Genomic DNA, 24,780 nt, shown 5'->3' on the forward strand with positions numbered 1-24,780 from the left:
AATATATTCAGTTTTTCCTTGCAAATAAATTGTCACTTCATTACGCAATTCCACTAATCGTGTCAGTACTTTTCCATGGATAACCAGCGAACTTCTGTATGCAGAAGAAGATATGTATGGCGGCTACCCATTTTTTCACATAGTTTTTGAAATAGGCGGGCTTGTAAGGGTTTTGTTTTAATATAATTTACAATTTTCACAGCTGTATCAAGTACTGTTTTGAAATCATCGGGCAATGCTTTGGAAACCAGTGCTTCTCTATGAATGCTACAGTGTGTCCACAAAGCGCAGGGATTTTGTTCAAGAACTCTCGTAACCACACTGCCATTTTTTCCGCACATAGCCCGCGCACCGTCAGTGCATATACCGGCACAGTTCTTCCACTGTAAGTCTTTTTCTTTAATATGGAAATCAATTGTATTGAAAATGACCTCAGCTTTTCCACAACTTATTGGCTTGCAGAACAAGATATCTTCATGCACGTCGTTCTGCCATATATAACGCACAAAAACAAGCAAGTTGAGATAGGCCTTGCACGTCGGTAGACTCATCTATTTGTAGAGCATAATATTTACTACCAACTACTCTCCGGATTAATTCATCTTCCGCCCATTCAGCCATTTCGTCAATTCGTTGCGCAACAGTATTATTGGATAGTGGTATGCGCTCGATTTCCTTAACTTCTTTTTCTCCAAACATTGTTCCAACAGCATCTTTGATCAATGGTAATACTAAATCTTCGCCAATGGTATGAGGCTTTCCTGATCTGGCGATCCTTAAGCTAATGAGGTACGAGGCATATACAGCATTTTCATTAATATCAACGAAATGGGAAACCATATATGTTGAAGATTTCATATTCAACAATTTACATTGAAAAAAGTCTACTGGCTTGTTTTTATCGTTGGAATGCTTTGTTTCTATATTACCGTCAACTTACTTGGGCGCATACTTTCGTTCGCTAATATATCGTAGCAAATCACGCATTGAGGACGCGGATCTATCGTATCATGATTCCAAGTGAATCCTAGTTTTAGATATGCAGGGTCATATTTTCTCACAACTTTCCGTCGCTTGGTTTCATGCGAACTCGTTGAGGGAATTCGGAAGTCAGATTCCTTGCCACTTTTGTCACATAAAAGATCTTCTATATTTTCATCACTTTGTTCACAATTCAACCACTTTTCAATTTTTGTATAGATTACAATGACGTACGCGTACGCTGTCCAACACAATGCGAAATGAACTTCGCAAAAACAATAGTCATTCGTCTCGCTCGGGACGTTTCGCTAGGGACTTTCGTTCGCCGCGCTATGGCCGCGCTGTCGCCGACTGAGCTGTCAGTATGGCTGGCGCTAGCTCAGCGCTAGCTGGCGATATTCCGCGACTGTGCTGCCATCTGTAGTGCATTGGCAATTCAAATTATTATTATTTTATCACAATATTTTCCGTAACTTAAGTTTATTTCAATTTTTAGGAATTATAAATAGCTGAATGAAATATAAATGTATCACTTCCTATTTTTGTAATTCATGTATACAGTGGCGAGGGCCCACTCAATATTCGCTCGCGACCCACTGGTGGGTCGCGACCCATAGTTTGGGAAACTATGGTTTAGAGCAGTGCTCCGAAACCTTTTCTCACCCACGGCACACTAAAGGTCTTCCCAGAATTCCGCGGCACACCACACGTAAAACAATTTATGCACATCGACCCCAGGCCAGAATCTTCGGCGCCCCTCTACCTATCGTGAAGGTTAAAGACAGTGTGATACTACGTTTAGCATTTTTTTGTATTTATTAAAATGAAACTTGAATTATGGTTAGTTGTCGGGTTAACAATAATTATTTGACGAGTATTGACACAATAATAATAAATTGTATCCCACAATCGTATGTGTCAAAATATAAAAGTAAATTAGCACCACAGGCGACTTTTTTTTCTATTAGAGCAAATAATTTGTAATTTGTGTTTATCGTGTAGTGCGCAAGGCGCTGGCCTTCCACAACGGAGTTCTGGGTTCGATTTCCAGTGAGGTCAACATATATTAACATAACCAAGCCTGGGAGTTTTACCACTATGGGCTTCACTGCCTGTTGTGGTGTTTAATAAAGAAACAAAAAAAAAACCTGCCACGCCACCCCCCCTGAGCTTGGACCCTTGGACCAGGCTATAGCCCCTTGTGGGGGACATGCATCAAAATTACATAACACACGACGAAAAACCAAATGTACATATTCCCTTGTATTGTATTATCAATAAAATAACTAATTAATATGATACCTGAGTTTGTTTCAATGAACGTAAAAGTTTTTAGCCTTAGTTTGGTAGCTTTGTCAGAAATACGAGGGTATCCTTTATTAATCGAAATCTATAAAATAGCATAAGCGCTTCTATAGAATTTTCAGCATTGGTTGCAAAAGGGTTTCGAATCCAGTCGTAATGATTGTATGAAAGTAATGATGAAATTGTTTTCGAGACGGATCCAAAATTAATTGCTTGTTTTCATTGGTGGTATGGAAGGTTCTTTCGTATATTTGTAGAGATCCTTGTCTTCTCCTTCTAATTTATCAGATCACGTCAATATATTTTCATTCTGACCCTTCATTGTTTTATTAAGTTCATGCAGGTGCTCAGTTGTATTACCAGCCATGTACGCAAATTTGGCTATTAAGTAAGTATTGTATAATATATAAAATTATTTGTGTTTTTTTTAAACCAATGCTCCGCGGCACACCGGTTTCGGAGCACTGATCTAGAGGCCTATATTATTATGTATAGGTACCGCGGTATTGTAGTAATGCCGGCGCTCCATTGGCACGCAAGTCAGACGATTTACAGTCTTCGGACTTTTTTTTCGCGTGGAGCACCCCAGGTCTGCGGACTTTTTAATCCGCAGACCAGGCTCGTTGGATTTCAAACATGTTTGATATTTTACTCGCCGAGCCGCTGAAATTCGTACGTTCACCACGCTTTACCGTCACATTATTTATATCTATGCCGACGGACGACAGCGCCATATATTAGTCTATGAGCGCCATCATTATTTTACTGTCATTCAAATGCCTCGTCCGTGGTGGTTAGGCGGGCGCGGGGCGGCGGCGGGGCGGGCAACTCAAACGTATGAACACGACTCGACGTGTCCGTAGACAATGCGCGGGGACGGGTGTTCGCGCGTGTTGTTTTGGCGCGTCTAGCTCAACGCAGGCAAGATCGTACATGCGGCGGGCTCTTCCCATACTGCGCGCATAGAGGTGTCCGCACTGAATGGACGGGCACCGACGCGGGAAATGAGCGAGTTGCGGGTGTCTCAAACCATCATGAGCTTACCGCGTGCGTCTGGTGTATTTATGGTATTATTTTCACAAAGCATAGATAGTGCGAAGTGATGTAAAGTAGGTATACGTTTTATAACATTGCACTTTTCACTACACTGATACGCCTCTTTGCCTTATTACGTCGCATAAAATTATATCAAATATATATAAAAATTATATATTCACTTGTATTAATATAATATGTAGTACTAAATAAATATATATTATGTAAAAATAATATCTTTAAATTTCAATAATTCTTAATGCCAGCGCTCCATTGGCGAGCCAAAAGTCCGACGACAATAAGTCTTCAGATTTTTCTACGTTCTGCTACTGGCCAACAGACGTTCAACGAAACGAGTATATAATTAATTTGACGAGTAAAACAGTCGACTTTGACAGCATAGATAATATACGTATATCTGACAGTTAAATCGTGATGGCGTTAAATGATACCGACGTTTTATGTTTTTTGGGTTATTGGGTGGCAGATAATGTAATAACGAAGCAAAGGGTACACAAATACTGGGTGAAACATTGGATAAGGAAACGAACGACATTATCCCACACAAATTTAATACGAGAATTGCGTTTGCAACCGAGCGATTTCCGCAATTATTTGCGAATGTCGGAGGATGTATACACAGAACTGTATAATTTGGTCTCCCCATTTATTAAAAAAAAAATACTATGATGAGGGAAGCTATTTCTCCTCATGATAGATTATGTGCAACCCTGCGATTTTTGGCTGCCGGCGGAACATTCACTGACTTGCATTATAGAACTGCGATTGGAAGACAAACTCTGGGCAAGATAATTCCCGAAACTTGCCAAGTCATCATTGACGTTTTGAAAGGAGAATATTTCAAGGTGTGTATTATATTATACGTCATCTAATAAAGTTGGGCAAATTTACAAATATATCATTAACAAGTAGACATTGGTTGGTCTTATAAAGTGAACGTTTAGTGGATTGTTTTACCTATATAAATCATAGACGGCAACATCATAAGAATGGCAGACAAGATGCATTTGAGATAGGTATATATATAGTCACAAATAAGGCCATCGTTGACATGCTAAATATTCAATAGACCATTAGAATGCTGTACCTAGCCAGGACTCTCCATATAGGCTGTAAGCAAGCTGCTTAATTATTCCTGTTGAATGTATTGTAATACTAGTCATATTCTTCGAAAAGCAAGCATGGAATTTGATTTCTAAATGAGGCCACATAATAATATAGGTTTGCTAACATAGCTCAAATACTTACCATTTGTTGTATCGCTTAAGCTAAGGTTTATAGGCATAAAAACAAACAAAAAAACAAATATTTTTACAAGATATTTATTCATACAAAAAACATTAATTTATTATACCGGCTTTTGTACATTTTTGCTTAATATACGATAAACTGGTTGAGTATGAACAGTAGTTGCTGGCATTATTTTGTCACTTTGTCCCATAAAGGCAACTTCATGCATCAGCTTCTCGGCCAGCAATCTTTGTTCCTGTGACATCGATCGTAGTTTCATGGCCATCATTTTGCCAAAAACATCAAATTCATCTTCAGTCTTGCTTAGTTTGTCGGTGATTAATTCTAACACTTTGTTGGCGCTATCATTCGATTTTTTTCGTTTGAACGATGGGGGTTCTGGTGCTCTATTGAGATTCGACCTTGGAGTAGTCGACAACGTGGATGTTGAAGGCGAATATTCTATCTGTAAATAAAATGTTGATTATTTTTTGTTGCAGTTCCCTGATACGCACGAAGAAATGGAGACGATTGCAGAAGAATTTCATAGTAAATGGCAATTTCCAAATTGCCTGGGCGCAGTTGATGGGAAACACATTGCAATCGTGCCACCTGCAGGCGCCGGCTCCCACTTTTATAATTACAAACATTTCCACAGCATTGTTTTGATGGCGATTGCAAATGCTAATTATGAATTTATTTATGTTGATGTTGGAACAAATGGACGTATTTCTGATGGAGGCGTACTGAGAAAATCTGATTTTTTCAAACGTTTAGACGAAGGCAGATTAAAAATACCTGCACCAAAAAAACCTACTGCTAATTCTGATGCACTGCCATTTGTTTATATTGGCGATGAAGCCTTTGCATTACGTAACGATTTCATAAAGCCGTATTCACAAAGGCAATTAAATCACAGTAAAAGAATATATAATTATCGGACATGCAGAGCCAGGCGAATCATAGAAAATGTTTTTGGCATTTTAGCTGCTAGATTCCGCATTTTTCAAGCTCCAATAAACATGAAAATTGAAAATATCAATACAGTTGTATTAGTTTGCTGTGTGCTGCACAACTTTCTTCGTCGCAAATCAACACATACTTATACTCCTTCTCATGACCTTGATAGGGAAAATCCTGAGACAGGTTTAATAGAGCTCGGACTGAGGTCACAGGACACCTTAGCGCCTTTGGAAGCAACGACTAATCGGAACTCGACTGCCAATGCTAAGAAAGCGCGAGGAGATTTCGAAAAATATTTTAATACTACCGGGGCTGTCACATGGCAAGAAAGTATGATAAGCAATAGATAAATTAAACCAATGTAACAATTTAGTTAAAATGTTTTACCTCAATACAATCTTCGTTGTTTAACGAGTTGGAGTAACTCTCATCAGGAGACATGTTTTCCAAATCGTCCACCATGCTGGATATTGAGCTCGATTCTGTAAAACAAAATGTAAATTGTTAAAATACAACATAATACTCAAACTTGTTTTTTATTATCTCTCCCCTAAGTACCCATTCCTTCATACGGTTAATATTGATATTGGTATAATTGGTGTAATCCAGTATATCGGGTATTTTCAAAATGTGTTTTCCGCTGTATTCCTCATAACCAAACTGTACCATTAATTTTGATTAATGATTGACGATTTATTGATTGTCTCTGAAGGAACCTAACTCGAGCGATTTTTGATTTTATGATCATTTATTTTCTTCTTCTTTCGACCATGTCCGATCATAATATGGACCTCCACGGAGTGGAGGTTTGTATTGACAGATTTTGTTTTTACGAGAAATGGATGTCAGCCACTTGCTCAACATATTAGGTCCATACTCTGACTCATACACAAATTGAAATTCAATGTGTACTTGTCAGACCCAGGATTTGAACCTGGGACCCGACCACGACTCAATAAGCCGCGCTTCCACCGCCATGATCGTACCTATATATTATTATTTCTTACCTACCTCAGCAAAGAATAAGTAATTTTATTGTGACTAGAAATGATTCATAGCTGTATGTTTTAATTGCTTAATAGTTGCTAATCTAATGCGATGTCACTTTCAGAGCTACGACAATGTCATAGTCTGCACGTGTATAATAAATAGCTTTAAAGCATTCCCTCGTACCTATATATTATTATTATTTATTACCTACCTCAGCAAAGAATAAGTAATTTTATTGTGACTAGAAATGATTCATAGCTGTATGTTTTAATTGATTAATAGTAGCTAATCTAATGCGATGTCACTTTCAGAGCTACGACAATTTCATAATCTGCACGTGTATAATAAATAGCTTTAAAGCATTCCCACGTACCTTCCATTTGGTCGTTCAAGAACTCCAAATTTTTATAGTACCACAGTTTGGGTAGATATACTGCGTCTGTGCCGGCTCCGCTTCGATATGATGTCCTTACTTTATTTCTCTCCTTTCTGTAACCCGACCTCAATGTCTGTATTTTCTTTTTGACATCGTTGACCGTTGCCTGCGGCTCCACTTTGATTAATATTTCCAAAAGTTCCGCATACGCCAAGGACTTGGCATCACGATTCTTGTATAGTGGGCTGGTCGTCTTCCACAACGACGGGTTGTCTTTAAAACAACTAATAAAATCTTCCAAGAAACTTTTCGAATGCACTCGTAGATCTACCATTGTTGTTTTCGATGTCCGAACACTTTGAATGACAGTAAAATAATGATGGCGCTGTCGTCCGTCGGCATAGATATAAATAATGTGACGGTAAAGCGTGGTGAACGTACGAATTTCAGCGGCTCGGCGAGTAAAATATCAAACATGTTTGAAATCCAACGAGCCTGGTCTGCGGATTAAAAAGTCCGCAGACCTGGGGTGCTCCACGCGAAAAAAAAGTCCGAAGACTGTAAATCGTCTGACTTGCGTGCCAATGGAGCGCCGGCATAACGCACATATAATATTGTATACTTATTTTACTTATAGTTATAAAGGTAGGTACATAAAAAAATGTTTTTTTTTGTCTATAATTATTCAATATTCTTTCTCATTTATCTCTTTATCTAATTTCTCTGTATTTAAATTTTAAAATGATTAACTATAATTATTATAATTTATAATATATGGAAACTTTGCTTGTTGCAATATCTTTTTCTAGTCTATTTTATACATATTTGTAGTCTATGTAACTGTTTGTTTTCCTTAATAAAAAAATATAAAAATAATAAAAATAAAATATATTAAGTAGGTACATCATTTCCATTCTAGAGCCGGGGTGCAAAGTTATGAAGCGTACATTCTACACCTACATTCACACCATATGAACCGAAAAGTCTTTTTTAAACTTTAACTTACATATTATCCAATATTATAATCAAATTATAAAATCGACCAAGGGTACTTGATGGAATTTGAATTTAAATTCATAAATATAAATTTACTAAATAAACAGGAATTAACTGTATCAGATGACAATGTATATTCACCATTAGTGGTGTTTGAAGATGCCAAAAGGCGATAGTCGGATCGCAAAAAATTACTCAAAAAGAATAGACAAAAACTTAGATCAATTAGAATATACCTAATCAAATATTTTCTCATGTTACTCTTTTTCGAAAAACTTGTCTGGTTGTTCCCGCAGTTTCTTGTATAAGTTATAAAATTCTTCTGCTAAATTAGTGCTTTCCATATTGATTTCATTGGCCCCATATTTTGGTGCAAAGTTTTGCCATTTCAAATAGGAGTTTTCCAGTAAAAACTTGTCTGTGTTTATGGTTTCCTATCCCTGATTTGACGCTGAACACGGCTGGACGCGCGCGGGCTACTACGGACACTCTACCCGTGCCCGTCCCCGCGCCAATTCCGCGTCGAAGACGCCCCATGACTACGGCCAAGCGCAAAGTGTTCGGACATCGAAAACAACAATGGTAGATCTACGAGTGCATTCGAAAAGTTTCTTGGAAGATTTTATTAGTTGTTTTAAAGACAACCCGTCGTTGTGGAAGACGACCAGCCCACTATACAAGAATCGTGATGCCAAGTCCTTGGCGTATGCGGAACTTTTGGAAATATTAATCAAAGTGGAGCCGCAGGCAACGGTCAACGATGTCAAAAAGAAAATACAGACATTGAGGTCGGGTTACAGAAAGGAGAGAAATAAAGTAAGGACATCATATCGAAGCGGAGCCGGCACAGACGCAGTATATCTACCCAAACTGTGGTACTATAAAAATTTGGAGTTCTTGAACGACCAAATGGAAGGTACGTGGGAATGCTTTAAAGCTATTTATTATACACGTGCAGATTATGAAATTGCCGTAGCTCTGAAAGTGACATCGCATTAGATTAGCTACTATTAAGCAATTAAAACATACAGCTATGAATCATTTCTAGTCACAATAAAATTACTTATTCTTTGCTGAGGTAGGTAATAAATAATAATAATATATAGGTACGAGGGAATGCTTTAAAGCTATTTATTATACACGTGCAGACTATGACATTGTCGTAGCTCTGAAAGTGACATCGCATTAGATTAGCAACTATTAAGCAATTAAAACATACAGCTATGAATCATTTCTAGTCACAATAAAATTACTTATTCTTTGCTGAGGTAGGTAAGAAATAATAATATATAGGTACGATCATGGCGGTGGAAGCGCGGCTTATTGAGTCGTGGTCGGGTCCCAGGTTCAAATCCTGGGTCTGACAAGTACACATTGAATTTCAATTTGTGTATGAGTCAGAGTATGGACCTAATGCCAGCGCTCCATTGGCGAGCCAAAAGTCCGACGACAATAAGTCTTCAGATTTTTCTACGTTCTGCTACTGGCCAACAGACGTTCAACGAAACGATTATATAATTAATTTGACGAGTAAAACAGTCGACTTTGACAGCATAGATAATATACGTATATCTGACAGTTAAATCGTGATGGCGTTAAATGATACCGACGTTTTATGTTTTTTGGGTTATTGGGTGGCAGATAATGTAATAACGAAGCAAAGAGTACACAAATACTGGGTGAAACATTGGATAAGGAAACGAACGACATTATCCCACACAAATTTAATACGAGAATTGCGTTTGCAACCGAGCGATTTCCGCAATTATTTGCGAATGTCGGAGGATGTATACACAGAACTGTATAATTTGGTCTCCCCATTTATTAAAAAAAAAAATACTATGATGAGGGAAGCTATTTCTCCTCATGATAGATTATGTGCAACCCTGCGATTTTTGGCTGCCGGCGGAACATTCACTGACTTGCATTATAGAACTGCGATTGGAAGACAAACTCTGGGCAAGATAATTCCCAAAACTTGCCAAGTCATCATTGACGTTTTGAAAGGAGAATATTTCAAGGTGTGTATTATATTATACGTCATCTAATAAAGTTGGGCAAATTTACAAATATATCATTAACAAGTAGACATTGGTTGGTCTTATAAAGTGAACGTTTAGTGGATTGTTTTACCTATATAAATCATAGACGGCAACATCATAAGAATGGCAGACAAGATGCATTTGAGATAGGTATATATATAGTCACAAATAAGGCCATCGTTGACATGCTAAATATTCAATAGACCATTAGAATGCTGTACCTAGCCAGGACTCTCCATATAGGCTGTAAGCAAGCTGCTTAATTATTCCTGTTGAATGTATTGTAATACTAGTCATATTCTTCGAAAAGCAAGCATGGAATTTGATTTCTAAATGAGGCCACATAATAATATAGGTTTGCTAACATAGCTCAAATACTTACCATTTGTTGTATCGCTTAAGCTAAGGTTTATAGGCATAAAAACAAACAAAAAAACAAATATTTTTACAAGATATTTATTCATACAAAAAACATTAATTTATTATACCGGCTTTTGTACATTTTTGCTTAATATACGATAAACTGGTTGAGTATGAACAGTAGTTGCTGGCGTTATTTTGTCACTTTGTCCCATAAAGGCAACTTCATGCATCAGCTTCTCGGCCAGCAATCTTTGTCCCTGTGACATCGATCGTAGTTTCATGGCCATCATTTTGCCAAAAACATCAAATTCATCTTCAGTCTTGCTTAGTTTGTCGGTGATTAATTCTAACACTTTGTTGGCGCTATCATTCGATTTTTTTCGTTTGAACGATGGGGGTTCTGGTGCTCTATTGAGATTCGACCTTGGAGTAGTCGACAACGTGGATGTTGAAGGCGAATATTCTATCTGTAAATAAAATATTGATTATTTTTTGTTGCAGTTCCCTGATACGCACGAAGAAATGGAGACGATTGCAGAAGAATTTAATAGTAAATGGCAATTTCCAAATTGCCTGGGCGCAGTTGATGGGAAACACATTGCAATCGTGCCACCTGCAGGCGCCGGCTCCCACTTTTATAATTACAAACATTTCCACAGCATTGTTTTGATGGCGATTGCAAATGCTAATTATGAATTTATTTATGTTGATGTTGGAACAAATGGACGTATTTCTGATGGAGGCGTACTGAGAAAATCTGATTTTTCCAAACGTTTAGACGAAGGCAGATTAAAAATACCTGCACCAAAAAAACCTACTGCTAATTCTGATGCACTGCCATTTGTTTATATTGGCGATGAAGCCTTTGCATTACGTAACGATTTCATAAAGCCGTATTCACAAAGGCAATTAAATCACAGTAAAAGAATATATAATTATCGGACATGCAGAGCCAGGCGAATTATAGAAAATGTTTTTGGCATCTGTCACATGGCAAGAAAGTATGATAAGCAATAGATAAATTAAACCAATGTAACAATTTAGTTAAAATGTTTTACCTCAATACAATCTTCGTTGTTTAACGAGTTGGAGTAACTCTCATCAGGAGACATGTTTTCCAAATCGTCCACCATGCTGGATATTGAGCTCGATTCTGTAAAACAAAATGTAAATTGTTAAAATACAACATAATACTCAAACTTGTTTTTTATTATCTCTCCCCTAAGTACCCATTCCTTCATACGGTTAATATTGATATTGGTATAATTGGTGTAATCCAGTATATCGGGTATTTTCAAAATGTGTTTTCCGCTGTATTCCTCATAACCAAACTGTACCATTAATTTTGATTGATGATTGACGATTTATTGATTGTCTCTGAAGGAACCTAACTCGAGCGATTTTTGATTTTATGATCATTTCTTTTCTTCTTCTTTCGACCATGTCCGATCATAATATGGACCTCCACGGAGTGGAGGTTTGTATTGACAGATTTTGTTTTTACGAGAAATGGATGTCAGCCACTTGCTCAGCATATTAGGTCCATACTCTGACTCATACACAAATTGAAATTCAATGTGTACTTGTCAGACCCAGGATTTGAACCTGGGACCCGACCACGACTCAATAAGCCGCGCTTCCACCGCCATGATCGTACCTATATATTATTATTTCTTACCTACCTCAGCAAAGAATAAATAATTTTATTGTGACTAGAAATGATTCATAGCTGTATGTTTTAATTGCTTAATAGTAGCTAATCTAATGCGATGTCACTTTCAGAGATACGACAATGTCATAGTCTGCACGTGTATAATAAATAGCTTTAAAGCATTCCCTCGTACCTATATATTATTATTATTTATTACCTACCTCGGCAAAGAATAAGAAATTTTATTGTGACTAGAAATGATTCATAGCTGTATGTTTTAATTGCTTAATAGTAGCTAATCTAATGCGATGTCACTTTCAGAGCTAGGTACGACAATTTCATAATCTGCACGTGTATAATAAATAGCTTTAAAGCATTCCTACGTACCTTCCATTTGGTCGTTCAAGAACTCCAAATTTTTATAGTACCACAGTTTGGGTAGATAAACTGCGTGTGTGCCGGCTCCGCTTCGATATGATGTCCTTACTTTATTTCTCTCCTTTCTGTAACCCGACCTCAATGTCTGTATTTTCTTTTTAACATCGTCGACCCTTGCCTGCGGCTCCACCTTGATTAAAATCTCCAAAAGTTCCGCATACGCCAAGGACTTGGCATCACGATTCTTGTATAGTGGGCTGGTCGTCTTCCACAACGATGGGTTGTCTTTAAAACAACTAATAAAATCTTCCAAGAAACTTTTCGAATGCACTCGTAGATCTACCATTGTTGTTATCGATGTGAGATGTCCGAACACTTTGAATGACAGTAAAATAATGATGGCGCTGTCGTCCGTCGGCATAGATATAAATAATGTGACGGTAAAGCGTGGTGAACGTACGAATTTCAGCGGCTCGGCGAGTAAAATATCAAACATGTTTGAAATCCAACGAGCCTGGTCTGCGGATTAAAAAGTCCGCAGACCTGGGGTGCTCCACGCGAAAAAAAAGTCCGAAGACTGTAAATCGTCTGACTTGCGTGCCAATGGAGCGCCGGCATAATATGTTGAGCAAGTGGCTGACATCCATTTCTCGTAAAAACAAAATCTGTCAATACAAACCTCCACTCCGTGGAGGTCCATATTATGATCGGACATGGTCGAAAGAAGAAGAAAAGAAATGATTATAAAATCAAAAATCGCTCGAGTTAGGTTCCTTCAGAGACAATCAATAAATCGTCAATCATCAATCAAAATTAATGGTACAGTTTGGTTATGAGGAATACAGCGGAAAACACATTTTGAAAATACCCGATATACTGGATTACACCAATTATACCAATATCAATATTAACCGTATGAAGGAATGGGTACTTAGGGGAGAGATAATAAAAAACAAGTTTGAGTATTATGTTGTATTTTAACAATTTACATTTTGTTTTACAGAATCGAGCTCAATATCCAGCATGGTGGACGATTTGGAAAACATGTCTCCTGATGAGAGTTACTCCAACTCGTTAAACAACGAAGATTGTATTGAGGTAAAACATTTTAACTAAATTGTTACATTGGTTTAATTTATCTATTGCTTATCATACTTTCTTGCCATGTGACAGCCCCGGTAGTATTAAAATATTTTTTTGGTGCAGGTATTTTTAATCTGCCTTCGTCTAAACGTTTGAAAAAATCAGATTTTCTCAGTACGCCTCCATCAGAAATACGTCCATTTGTTCCAACATCAACATAAATAAATTCATAATTAGCATTTGCAATCGCCATCAAAACAATGCTGTGGAAATGTTTGTAATTATAAAAGTGGGAGCCGGCGCCTGCAGGTGGCACGATTGCAATGTGTTTCCCATCAACTGCGCCCAGGCAATTTGGAAATTGCCATTTACTATTAAATTCTTCTGCAATCGTCTCCATTTCTTCGTGCGTATCAGGGAACTGCAACAAAAAATAATCAACATTTTATTTACAGATAGAATATTCGCCTTCAACATCCACGTTGTCGACTACTCCAAGGTCGAATCTCAATAGAGCACCAAAACCCCCATCGTTCAAACGAAAAAAATCGAATGATAGCACCAACAAAGTGTTAGAATTAATCACCGACAAACTAAGCAAGACTGAAGATGAATTTGATGTTTTTGGCAAAATGATGGCCATGAAACTACGATCGATGTCACAGGGACAAAGATTGCTGGCCGAGAAGCTGATGCATGAAGTTGCCTTTATGGGACAAAGTGACAAAATAACGCCAGCAACTACTGTTCATACTCAACCAGTTTATCGTATATTAAGCAAAAATGTACAAAAGCCGGTATAATAAATTAATGATTTTGTATGAATAAATATCTTGTAAAAATATTAGTTTTTTTGTTTGTTTTTATGCCTATAAACCTTAGCTTAAGCGATACAACAAATGGTAAGTATTTGAGCTATGTTAGCAAACCAATATTATTATGTGGCCTCATTTAGAAATCAAATTCCATGCTTGCTTTTCGAAGAATATGACTAGTATTACAATACATTCAACAGGAATAATTAAGCAGCTTGCTTACAGCCTATATGGAGAGTCCTGGCTAGGTACAGCATTCTAATGGTCTATTGAATATTTAGCATGTCAACGATGGCCTTATTTGTGACTATATATTATATACCTATCTCAAATGCATCTTGTCTGCCATTCTTATGATGTTGCCGTCTATGATTTATATAGGTAAAACAATCCACTAAACGTTCACTTTATAAGACCAACCAATGTCTACTTGTTAATGATATATTTGTAAATTTGCCCAACTTTATTAGATGACGTATAATATAATACACACCTTGAAATATTCTCCTTTCAAAACGTCAATGATGACTTGGCAAGTTTCGGGAATTATCTTGCCCAGAGTTTGTCTTCCAATCGCAGTTCTATAATGCAAGTCAGTGAATGTTCCGCCGGCAGCCAAAAATCGCAGGGTTGCACATAATCTATCATGAGGAGAAATAGCTTCCCTCATCATAGTATTTTTTTTTTTAATAAATGGGGAGACCAAATTATACAGTTCTGTGTATACATCCTCCGACATTCGCAAATAATTGCGGAAATCGCTCGGTTGCAAACGCAATTCTCGTATTAAATTTGTGTGGGATAATGTCGTTCGTTTCCTTATCCAATGTTTCACCCAGTATTTGTGTACCCTTTGCTTCGTTATTACATTATCTGCCACCCAATAACCCAAAAAACATAAAACGTCGGTATCATTTAACGCCATCACGATTTAACTGTCAGATATACGTATATTATCTATGCTGTCAAAGTCGACTGTTTTACTCGTCAAATTAATTATATACTCGTTTCGTTGAACGTCTGTTGGCCAGTAGCAGAACGTAGAAAAATCTGAAGACTTATTGTCGTCGGACTTTTGGCTCACCAATGGAGCGCTGGCAGTACGTCGGGTAGGTACCTCATTGTATGTATACGCCAGCTTGGTGTGGGTTGCGCCATAAATAATATCGTCTCAAAGTATATTAGTCGATGGTTATCGCTATCTATGGTTATTTTTCACGTGTTTCAAGAAATGTCAAAAGTATTGTCAAAGTATTTTGTGTGGTAACGATTTTTTTCTAAAAGTACGCTGAAATGGCCCAACTAAAGTCATACTACAGTTTATGCCCTCTGATTGATCACAAAAGTTTAATCGGTATATCAGAAGACAACGATGCGGGTTGTGGTATTGTAACATTAAGTAAGAATGTTATAACTAGGTATAAGGTAAGGTTAAAAACGATTTCGTATCTTATAAGTATTACTTAAATGTGTAACATACTAGGAATTTATCATTGTAATGTAGTGTTTGCAATGCCATACGAATATCTTATTCCTTTTATGGATATACAATCAATAAAACATGACAGCATTTTCACCATTTGCACATGCCACCTAATATGTTTTAAGTAAAACTAAATGAAACTGAAATAAATGACACACTATCAAAAAGTTTTCTTCTTAGTTTTCAGATCAAAAACAGATTGGATGTTGGACGTCAAAAGATCGAATTACTGCGTCCGTAATGTATGACAAGGACACGAAGAAATATGTTGGTGTTTTCAATGAAAATACAATAAAATCCTGGGATGTCAATGCAAAGACTATTGACCATTTAAAGAAGATAAAGGTGAATATGGTTATTTCCATTAAATATCAACTGTGTTTAGGAAAAAGAGCGTAACCCTCGATGCTTTGTGCTTTGATTGGATATTAACGATGTATTCAACTAAATACACGTTCTATAAAAAGGAAGTATGTATGAGGAATGCCGAATTATTATCTAAATTCAATAACACAATACAAAATTAGGTTTTAATTGAGATTAATTAAGTTTTAATTTAAGGAGAAAAGCATTTACCTTCAATTTTAATGATTTTTCTGTAATAACTTCTTTAATTATTATTAGATCGAAAATATATTACACCAAATCATCAATCATCATGCACCCAATGTCTCTGCCTGTTTTTTAAAAAAATATTAAACTAAAATCATTCAAAAAACGTTTTTGGCCCCTCCTGTAAAATTTGTTATGTGAGGGTTACGCCCTTTTTCCTAAACACGGTCGATATATTAAAGTCTTCAGCACGGGGGCCTTCGAATACTTTCTCTTTCATTCATTAGACGTCACATACCGCACCGTCCGGGCGCTCCCACCATGGTCAGGCATAGGCAGAGAAGGAGTCGCCTATTGAGCTAATTGAGTCCAGCTTGGCTTCGTCAAAAGATATTCACCTTGTTCACTATAGTAGCCTTGCTTGCACTCTGAAAACGGATAAATGCGGATAGCCGTAATCTCTATCAGAGTCAAGTGAGCTATTCGATTGAACTAGGTACAAGATCTGACTACGCCGTAGTTCCAGTATAAATTACCCTGCAAACATATTGTACTCACGTTATATCAAATTATTGTATTGTTACTATCAAAGATAAAATATACCGTATGCACTCTGAGACAGCCACGACTTATAATTTATAAATCGCTGGTTTAAAGGTAAAACTCATTATGTTACATTTTGATGTTCTGAGATAATGAGGTTTGAACATATTTTTTGCAATTAAAAATCCAATTTCAAATTAACATTTTTTCTTCTTTTTGTATAAAATGTATAAAAAATCAGAGAATACATTGAAGGTAATCAGATTCTATAAAAAAATTAGGAACATTTAAAAAAATGAGTTTTTGTATATAATGAGTTTTTCCACACACATGTTTGTTAGTAAAGTGATAGTATGTCAATACTTTGGCAAGGGTTTCGCAATGTTTTTTATTGTTTTGGATTCTTTTTTAGTAGGTACTTAAGACTACTACTAAGTACTAAAGAATAAAAAATATTTATTTTAACCAAAATAGGAATTAGTAACAATTCTAATTGAAAACAATTAAACATACACTTAGATTAATAATAATTATTTCACAATAATAATACACTGATGACGATAATAAGGACAAACCAATAATTATAATAAATTGAGGTAAGATAAACAGCAATAAAAAATATTCTTTATTCCTCAACAATGTCTTCCAAAACGTCTGGCTCTGGTAATGTGTCTAATGTGTTGCGATCTATATAGATGGTAAATTTTCATACCAATATCTTAGCTCTTCCGGAATGTCACCGTTTTTACAAAACTTCATAAGATCTTTTTTTTCAAATTAGATATTGGTAATATGGATTGATATGCACCTACTAATTGTGAAATAACATTACTCCGTCTCCCTTTTCCCGCTGCATAAATTTTTCTGTAAGGTCCTGTATGGTTTTACCGATATTGGATAATTCCAGGTAATTTTTTCTCATAACGTATACATTTAATTTGGAGCCACATTACTAGCTCTACATTTTCATCTATGTTCCTATTGCTTATTAATTTTAAATTTCTTCGTCATATTGGGTCTTCAATACCTACAATGTGCTACAACTCCATAAGTTAGCGAAGGTAATACAATTTTCCTCGGCTTGTAAGATCAAGTCGAAGTTGAAGCTTACTAGACAAGCCTTGCATGAAAATAGGTGCTCCATGCTTTGCATTTCACCACACTCGCAGGTTTGGTCCTCAGAGAACCCCCACTTCACCATGTTATCTCGGGTGCGCCCTGCCATGGTTTTCAGTCTGTTTAGAGCTTTCCATGTTCAGTACCCAAGACTGGCTCCATGCGGGAGGTGCTCTGCTGGCTTTACCCAATCTTTGAAACCCTCAGAGGCTAGGTTGGCCGCCCATGCGGATAGTCTCTCTTATTCGGGTGAGACGGTCAGACGTATTATAGTTGTCGCCATAAAGCCTTTTCTGTATTTTAGCCTTGTTTTGCACATTTGATACCCATGCATGACTTGTCGCGGACTCTCTCTTGGGCTGCCTTTTCAACTAGGGCTGCAGTTTGGAGTCGGATTAGAGGGAGGCTATTCCTGAAAGCACGTGAACTTTAATGACAGGCGTGGATTTCAAGCACCCTGTCACGATCCGGCAGGTTTCGTTGAGCGCAGTCCACATGTCTCGTGTGCGCAGACATGTGCCACACCGGACAGGCATATTCGGCCACCGAGGTGCATAGTGCAAGGGCTGAGTGTATGTAGTTGAGCTCCCTACGTATTACTGCTTAGCTTTCTCAAGATACTGTTCTTTGCTGGTGTCTTCATTTTAGTATTAATGCAGTGTTGCTTATAGGACAGCGTCCGATCTCAGGTGATTCCCAGGTATTTGTTGGCTGTTTGTGGGTTCTAAATGCACCCCATCCCAAACAACATCAAGCAATTTCCCTGCGTCCATGTTTTGGAGATGGAACGCTCCTACCCGTGATTTACCTAGATTTGGCTTAAGTTGATTGAGGTCGTAGTATGTCTTTAACTCGCTTAATGTATCTTTAAGCTGTTTCTCAATCACTTCGAAGCTAATGCTTTGATATAACACGGCTAGATCATCTGCATAGAGGAAATGTTTTGTGTTTACTCCGATTGGCTGATCATTAGTATAAACGTTGAACAGTATGGGTGCGAAGACGGTACCTTGTGAAAGGCCGTTCCGTTGTTGTCTCCAACGGCTGCGTTTTCCGTGCAGTGTTACAAAGAATCTTCGGTTGGCCAGGAGCTTTTCAATCACTCCTGTTATTTTGAAATCATTCAGGAGGTTGTAAATGTAAAATTTACTCAGCAGAATTCTATGGTTAATTGTATCGTACGCGGCTGTTAAGTCTACGAAGGGAAACTCTTAATGTGATCGATAACCAGTTTCATGTTTGCCTCACTAGCTTTATTGGCTGGACTTTTTTCCCCTCTTCGGTCATTGTTTCTGAATGATCCAGTTTTGGCTTAATCCAGTTAAAGCTGTATTAATTGGTCCATTTGAAATGCATCACATTTTTAACGTTCAGGCAGTATTTTACATTAAACTTATTAACACCATCATTCTGATTATTTAGTATAAGTATCATTTATTCTCATCTTATACAAAAAATCATCCAGTAATATACAGTTGGCACAATATGATAGTTATAAACAATGCAAACCACAGATAATACACTCACTAACTTACTTATATACATGTTTACAGTTAAGGAAAAAATCATTATGTGCGGGAATGACTTTTTCCTGAACATAAATCTGAAATAGGTACTGATAATGATTTCTTCCCCAGTTTTTTTCCGTTAATAAGATAGCTATCGTCACAGTGACCTTTTCCAGCAATAGATATCGTAAAAATTAGTGGATATAATGAAAAAACTCATTTTGGCCAAAAGTGCACATAATGAGTTTTACCTCCAAACCAGCGAAATGAGAGGGAAGGAAGGAAGAAGGATTCCATCCCTTATAAGTCCAAATATCATACATTTACAACAAATTAAATTGACGATAAAATGAAGCAGTTTTTGTAGGTTGAATATGGTGTTTTTTTTTTTTTATAAATATTTTTTCTAAATTCTTTTCCATGTATGTCGTCACACTTCCAAATACGATATGTCTAATTTTAAGCTTAACAGCCTATCGCCTAAAAGTTTCAAAATTACAAACTTGCATAATTTAACGTATTTTTAATAGATACAGTGGCACCCTGATTTTATATGTCTGGAATTCATGTTTTTCTGCTATTTGTGTGTAGTTTCTGCAGCCCCGTTCCATTTTAGTACATAATTTAATACCCGGAGCGGCTTACACGTTGGCTTATAATGTCGTGGGTCCTAGATTCGAATCCTGGGTCTGGCAAACATAGATATTGCTTTTCAATTTGTGTTTGGAGTCAAGAGTATGGACCTAATAGGTTACGCAAGTGGCTAACATCCATTTCTCGGAAAAAATAAAAATTCTTTAATACAAACTACCACTCCATGTAGCCTATAATGAACTTATTACGATCGGATTAATGATAAAAGTAGAAATAAAAAAACTTTGTTATATTAAAAATGTGGTAATAGTGCTGCAGATGACCGCATGACCTTTTATAACCTTTTTTTTAGACCAAACCTAACATAATCTTAGTGTGTGATAAAGATGCATCGAAATGTATGAAAATATCAAACTTTAAATTAATAATTATTGGATCGAAAAGCATCTGCGCCGACAGAAAAAGCTGTTTAAAATAATTATCCACAAGGATAGGCTGTTTCCGCCAAAAAGAAAATAATAAATGGTCATGCGGCACTAAAACCAAAAATGTTCCTCAGACTGTTATTGCAATGATAATTGTGTATTTACGATGCACATGCATATGAAAATTTTACCGATATTTGCAAATTGTGCTTTGTTGTAGAACTGTATGTAATTTTTGTTATTTTATAAACACAATTTTTCTTTTTAGTTTTCGAAACCCATAATACGACTAATAAAGGACCAACAATCAAAACTGACAGTAATTTTTGAAGATGGAAACTGTTCCACATTATCTCACAGCGTACAATTCAGAAAGAATACAGAACCTATTGCCTTACTCGAAAAGGGAGAAGCAATATTTGACACAGCTATTTTTACAGTCAATGAAGTAAACTATGTGTGTTATATCGTGAAACAATCCGATGGCAACTATTGTATTATCACATGTGAGTTAAGTGTGGATATGAACACACTTTTAGTGGAAACTGTGAACAGAATTGAAATAAAGAGGGAAGAATTGGTCGGGGGCAAAGTTACTGGTGTTACTATTTCCGCTTGTGCCGAACCACCTCAAGTTCATGCGATGTGTAAGTTAATTTATTCATACAAACAATATTCGCCAATTTACAGCAAAATAAGAAGACGAGCACCATGTAGAAAGAGGGCCTAAGTATAATTGGAACTTTCTGCTGTGACTTTGTTTTTAGGATTCTTAAATTCATTACCATATCAACAAAAATCATTTCGATATGGCGACTACAAGAGCCTGCTTGAAAAAAACAGTATCAAAAGTAACTAATATTTGTGTACTGGTACACTGTGACAGATGACGAATTCTTTTGGATAAACGGTTGATGGCCAACCTTTCTCTACTCTTTTTATTTTGCTAAAGCTTCTGAATATTTTTTTTGTCTGAATTGTGGTGTTGGTTGTTTTCATATATTTCCGAGTTATGATTTCTTGACAAATAATTTCATACAATCGAATTGTTACTATTTATGGATGTAGTTTTAATACAACGGGATAAAAGAATCGGTAAATATGCACTGGTCAACGTTACCTCTTAATCGCACACTTGTAAAAATTCTACAAGAATAATTTGACGAGTTCATTTATCTACGTAAAAATTGTGAATATTTGCGCACCTAATTTTTTTATACAAAATTTACTGCTGAGATGAGTTTATGATCATTAACCAATAAAAAAAAATAGAAGGTATCGTTGGTACTGGTGTCTTAACAAAAGTCTTAATGAAATCATTTAAATTTTTAATGATCATGTCAATGTTTCAGTTTATGTATTATTAATTTGGTGAATTCCTGTAGTAAATATTAAAAATATGTATAGTTATTTCTGTTCATAAATTATCTTTATTTACAGGGTCTGATGGAAGGTTATTCTCAATAAACTTAATGGACAGTAGCAGCGTTCTTGTGGGACATGTGCCCTGGATATGCTCCCAGCTGGAAGTTAGTTTATCTTGGATGGGGGACAATCATATCGCTATCTATGGGGCTGATGCTGCACAGGAAGGAGCAGCCCTCTCCATATTCAATGCATTATTCGGCATCAACTCTTGCAGTCATCCTCTGAAGTTATATTGCCACGGAGCCAGGATGTGGTGTTTGAAAGAGTACATTTTGTTGGAATCAACACAACATTTAGCCGTTTTACCGTACATATTATCTTCCCACCAGGACACATTTTCGTTGATAGGTTCTCATAAAAATGAACAAGATTTCGATACCCTCTTACTTGCGAACTGGGGCCAAGGTAAAGTTCCTTGGAGATCCCAGGAGAAATGGAATGAGTTTGCTATGAATGGCATATCGGAAAGAGAAATATGTGTAAAATACTTACCTTCATTATTAGAAAAGAATGATGTTATTCAAATCAAAAGTGCATTGAGAGATTTTACTGATGTTCCTGAAAATATTCTTGCGAATTTGATTGTTTATATTATTGAGAGATGTGATATGAAATCGGCTTCCACTATTTCCGACGAGGAATTCGCATCAGCTCTCAATGGTAAAAAAGACTTGAGAGACCTTTTGGATTTTATTCTGGGGTTGCCTTATGTTAAAGAAAATATGATACCATACTTGCGGAAACATTTTGAATTCGACAACATGTTGTTTTTGATGAGATATTTGAATTATTTGCTTGAAGACACGTCGCTTGATACAGTTTTTGATTCAGATTATGAAAGTCAAATTATTGCGTGGGGTTCTGTTTTGGTGGATGCACACTTTCAACACATAGTGCTGTCGAATGAGACAGCCACGTACAATATAGTTTCACATCTGAAAAATACTGTAGACAACCTCATCAGTAATTGTGATGAAATAGAAAATATACTTCCTGTCCTACAATCATTGCTTTCTGGCTCTGATACATCAGCCGGATTGAATATAGATGACAATGCATTGTATTATATTGAAGAAGTCAAATTAAATTGTTTTTAACAGCTTCAACAATTCTTTTATTTGATTATTTCATTTCTAAACATATCCTATATAATAATATTAATACTATCAACCGAGGGTACTTGATGGAATTTGAATATAAATTCTAATGGATTTAAGTTTTGTACTATTCCATTTGAGTCATTTTTTGTTATCCGGGTTTCGCCTTTCTGCATCTTAAATTAATATGCTGCATGTCATGGAAATGAAAAAATCATCAAATGTTTGTCCAAGTTTTCAATGTTAACAAAGTATCAGTAAATCAAAATTTATATTTACTCATTAATGGCTAAATAAAAAAAAATATTTTGTAGAACCCTCGAAACTTCATTATTAACCTTTGAATGCTATGCAACGATATGTACATTGTTGTTTTTGATAATGGCCAGGAATGCTAACAAAGATCGTCGTTTTGCTTTGAAGTCTGAAATGTTAAGTTAATTTGGGAACATACTACTATGTAGTGGTACGAAACATTTTTTTATCTATTTAGTTTGATTGTTGTGTAATAACCCGATTATGTTTTGTGACTGGGTACGTTTAGAAATAACTATTATATTTTTTTTCATCGCATTAGCGTTTTTATAATAAAATCAATAATTCCAAATACAAATTTCAGTTTACAATATAAAACGTATTTCATTTTTGATTGGTTTACAGTCAAATTCTTGGTGGAAGGACATTGTTTTATTTTATTTTATACATTTGAAACAGTGGGTAGTCTTTCGATCGGAGGGCGATTTCGGGGTCTTCAGAGGGTGAAACCAGTCCTGCGCATCTATTCTATACACAAGACTGCTATAGGCCGCTATCAAGGGTAGTTTTTCATTTATTGTATCGAAGTATTAGCACTTATTGCAACAATTACAATAAGCTAGTTGCAATTGTTACAATAAGTGCTATGTTTTAACAGCACCTCTTGGCTGTGATAAATTTTATAGCGAAAGAGACAGTTTAGACGGCTAACTTATTGTAATTGTTACAATAAGTACTAATACTTCGATACAAAAAATGAAAAACTACTCTTGATAGCGGCCTATAGCAGTCTTGTGTATAAAATAGATGCGTTGATTTATAAAATTAAAGTGGATTTGACTTATACTATATAAAAAAAATAATGAAATAATAATAATAATGATCGCCCGTATGGCAGAGCGAGAAAGAGATATGTCAATTACTTTTAACAGTAAATGCAGCGTGGAATATCTAATTGCCTCATTATCTATTCAAAACGATAAATTAATTACGAAACGTGTTTTCATAATATTCCAATTTCGTGTCTAAAAATAATACAATATTTTCATTTATTGATAATAATTGGTAGTAATTCGCCCGGATTTTGAAAATCATCGTAGCAGCCAAGGGTTATTGAGATTTTTGTTGTAGGATGCTAGATTGTAAATGTTTTATATCAGGTTCACACTTGGTAGCTTTTAATAGGATACAAGAAGTACTACTTTCGTCTGTTAGTCTATATTTCTCATGTGTGATTTAATAAAATTCATTGGAATAAGTAAATGAAAAAATTGCTCATGCTATTTCTAGAATGGATTTCTAAGTTGTTAGTACTTCATTTTCGGCGTTCCTCTGGATAGATTTAACTGATCGGTCACACTCAATTTCATCCAAAACGATTTTTGAATTTATAATTTTTGTGTCCAAATCGAACTGGACTGAAAATCCACCATTTGCATTTGAAAATCATCTAAATCCATGAATTCACACATTAAGTTTAATTGTTGGTTTTTGTAGTTTCTTCAAACTGTCGAAACTGCATAAACCTTGTCGAAAATTGTATTGTTGTG

The 24,780-nt window shown here is 36.1% G+C and overlaps 4 protein-coding genes across 4 annotated transcripts; 2 read left to right on the forward strand and 2 right to left on the reverse strand.

The window, feature by feature from the left end:
- Nucleotides 1-5,904: 5,904 nt before the first annotated feature.
- LOC147063290 (uncharacterized) lies at nt 5,905-7,478 on the reverse strand. Its single transcript, XM_085960023.1, has 2 exons — nt 6,899-7,478; nt 5,905-6,017 (listed from the first exon to the last, which is right to left on the reverse strand). The coding sequence occupies exons 1-2, from the start codon at nt 7,233-7,235 to the stop codon at nt 5,905-5,907; spliced, it is 450 nt and encodes a 149-aa protein (XP_085816149.1). The 5' UTR covers nt 7,236-7,478.
- A 983-nt stretch (nt 7,479-8,461) lies between these two features.
- On the forward strand, nt 8,462-15,521 carry LOC147063291 (uncharacterized). The gene is made up of 4 exons (XM_085960024.1): nt 8,462-8,813; nt 13,335-13,429; nt 13,870-14,034; nt 15,459-15,521. The coding sequence occupies exons 1-4, from the start codon at nt 8,477-8,479 to the stop codon at nt 15,519-15,521; spliced, it is 660 nt and encodes a 219-aa protein (XP_085816150.1). The 5' UTR covers nt 8,462-8,476.
- Nucleotides 10,403-11,441, reverse strand: LOC147063292 (uncharacterized). Its single transcript, XM_085960091.1, has 2 exons — nt 11,361-11,441; nt 10,403-10,769 (listed from the first exon to the last, which is right to left on the reverse strand). The coding sequence occupies exons 1-2, from the start codon at nt 11,433-11,435 to the stop codon at nt 10,422-10,424; spliced, it is 423 nt and encodes a 140-aa protein (XP_085816217.1). The 5' UTR covers nt 11,436-11,441; the 3' UTR covers nt 10,403-10,421.
- Nucleotides 15,447-24,082, forward strand: LOC147063293 (nucleolar protein 11). The gene is made up of 4 exons (XM_085960093.1): nt 15,447-15,654; nt 15,893-16,057; nt 20,719-21,097; nt 21,891-24,082. Exons 1-4 carry the CDS (start codon nt 15,523-15,525, stop codon nt 22,973-22,975), a joined length of 1,761 nt encoding a protein of 586 aa, XP_085816219.1. The 5' UTR covers nt 15,447-15,522; the 3' UTR covers nt 22,976-24,082.
- The last annotated feature ends 698 nt before the right edge of the window (nt 24,083-24,780 follow it).

This window comes from Rhyacophila brunnea, unplaced genomic scaffold, assembly GCF_057557595.1.
Source record: "Rhyacophila brunnea isolate RB1 unplaced genomic scaffold, BYU_Rbru_1.0 scaffold_9, whole genome shotgun sequence".
NCBI classification, from domain to species: domain Eukaryota; kingdom Metazoa; phylum Arthropoda; class Insecta; order Trichoptera; family Rhyacophilidae; genus Rhyacophila; species Rhyacophila brunnea.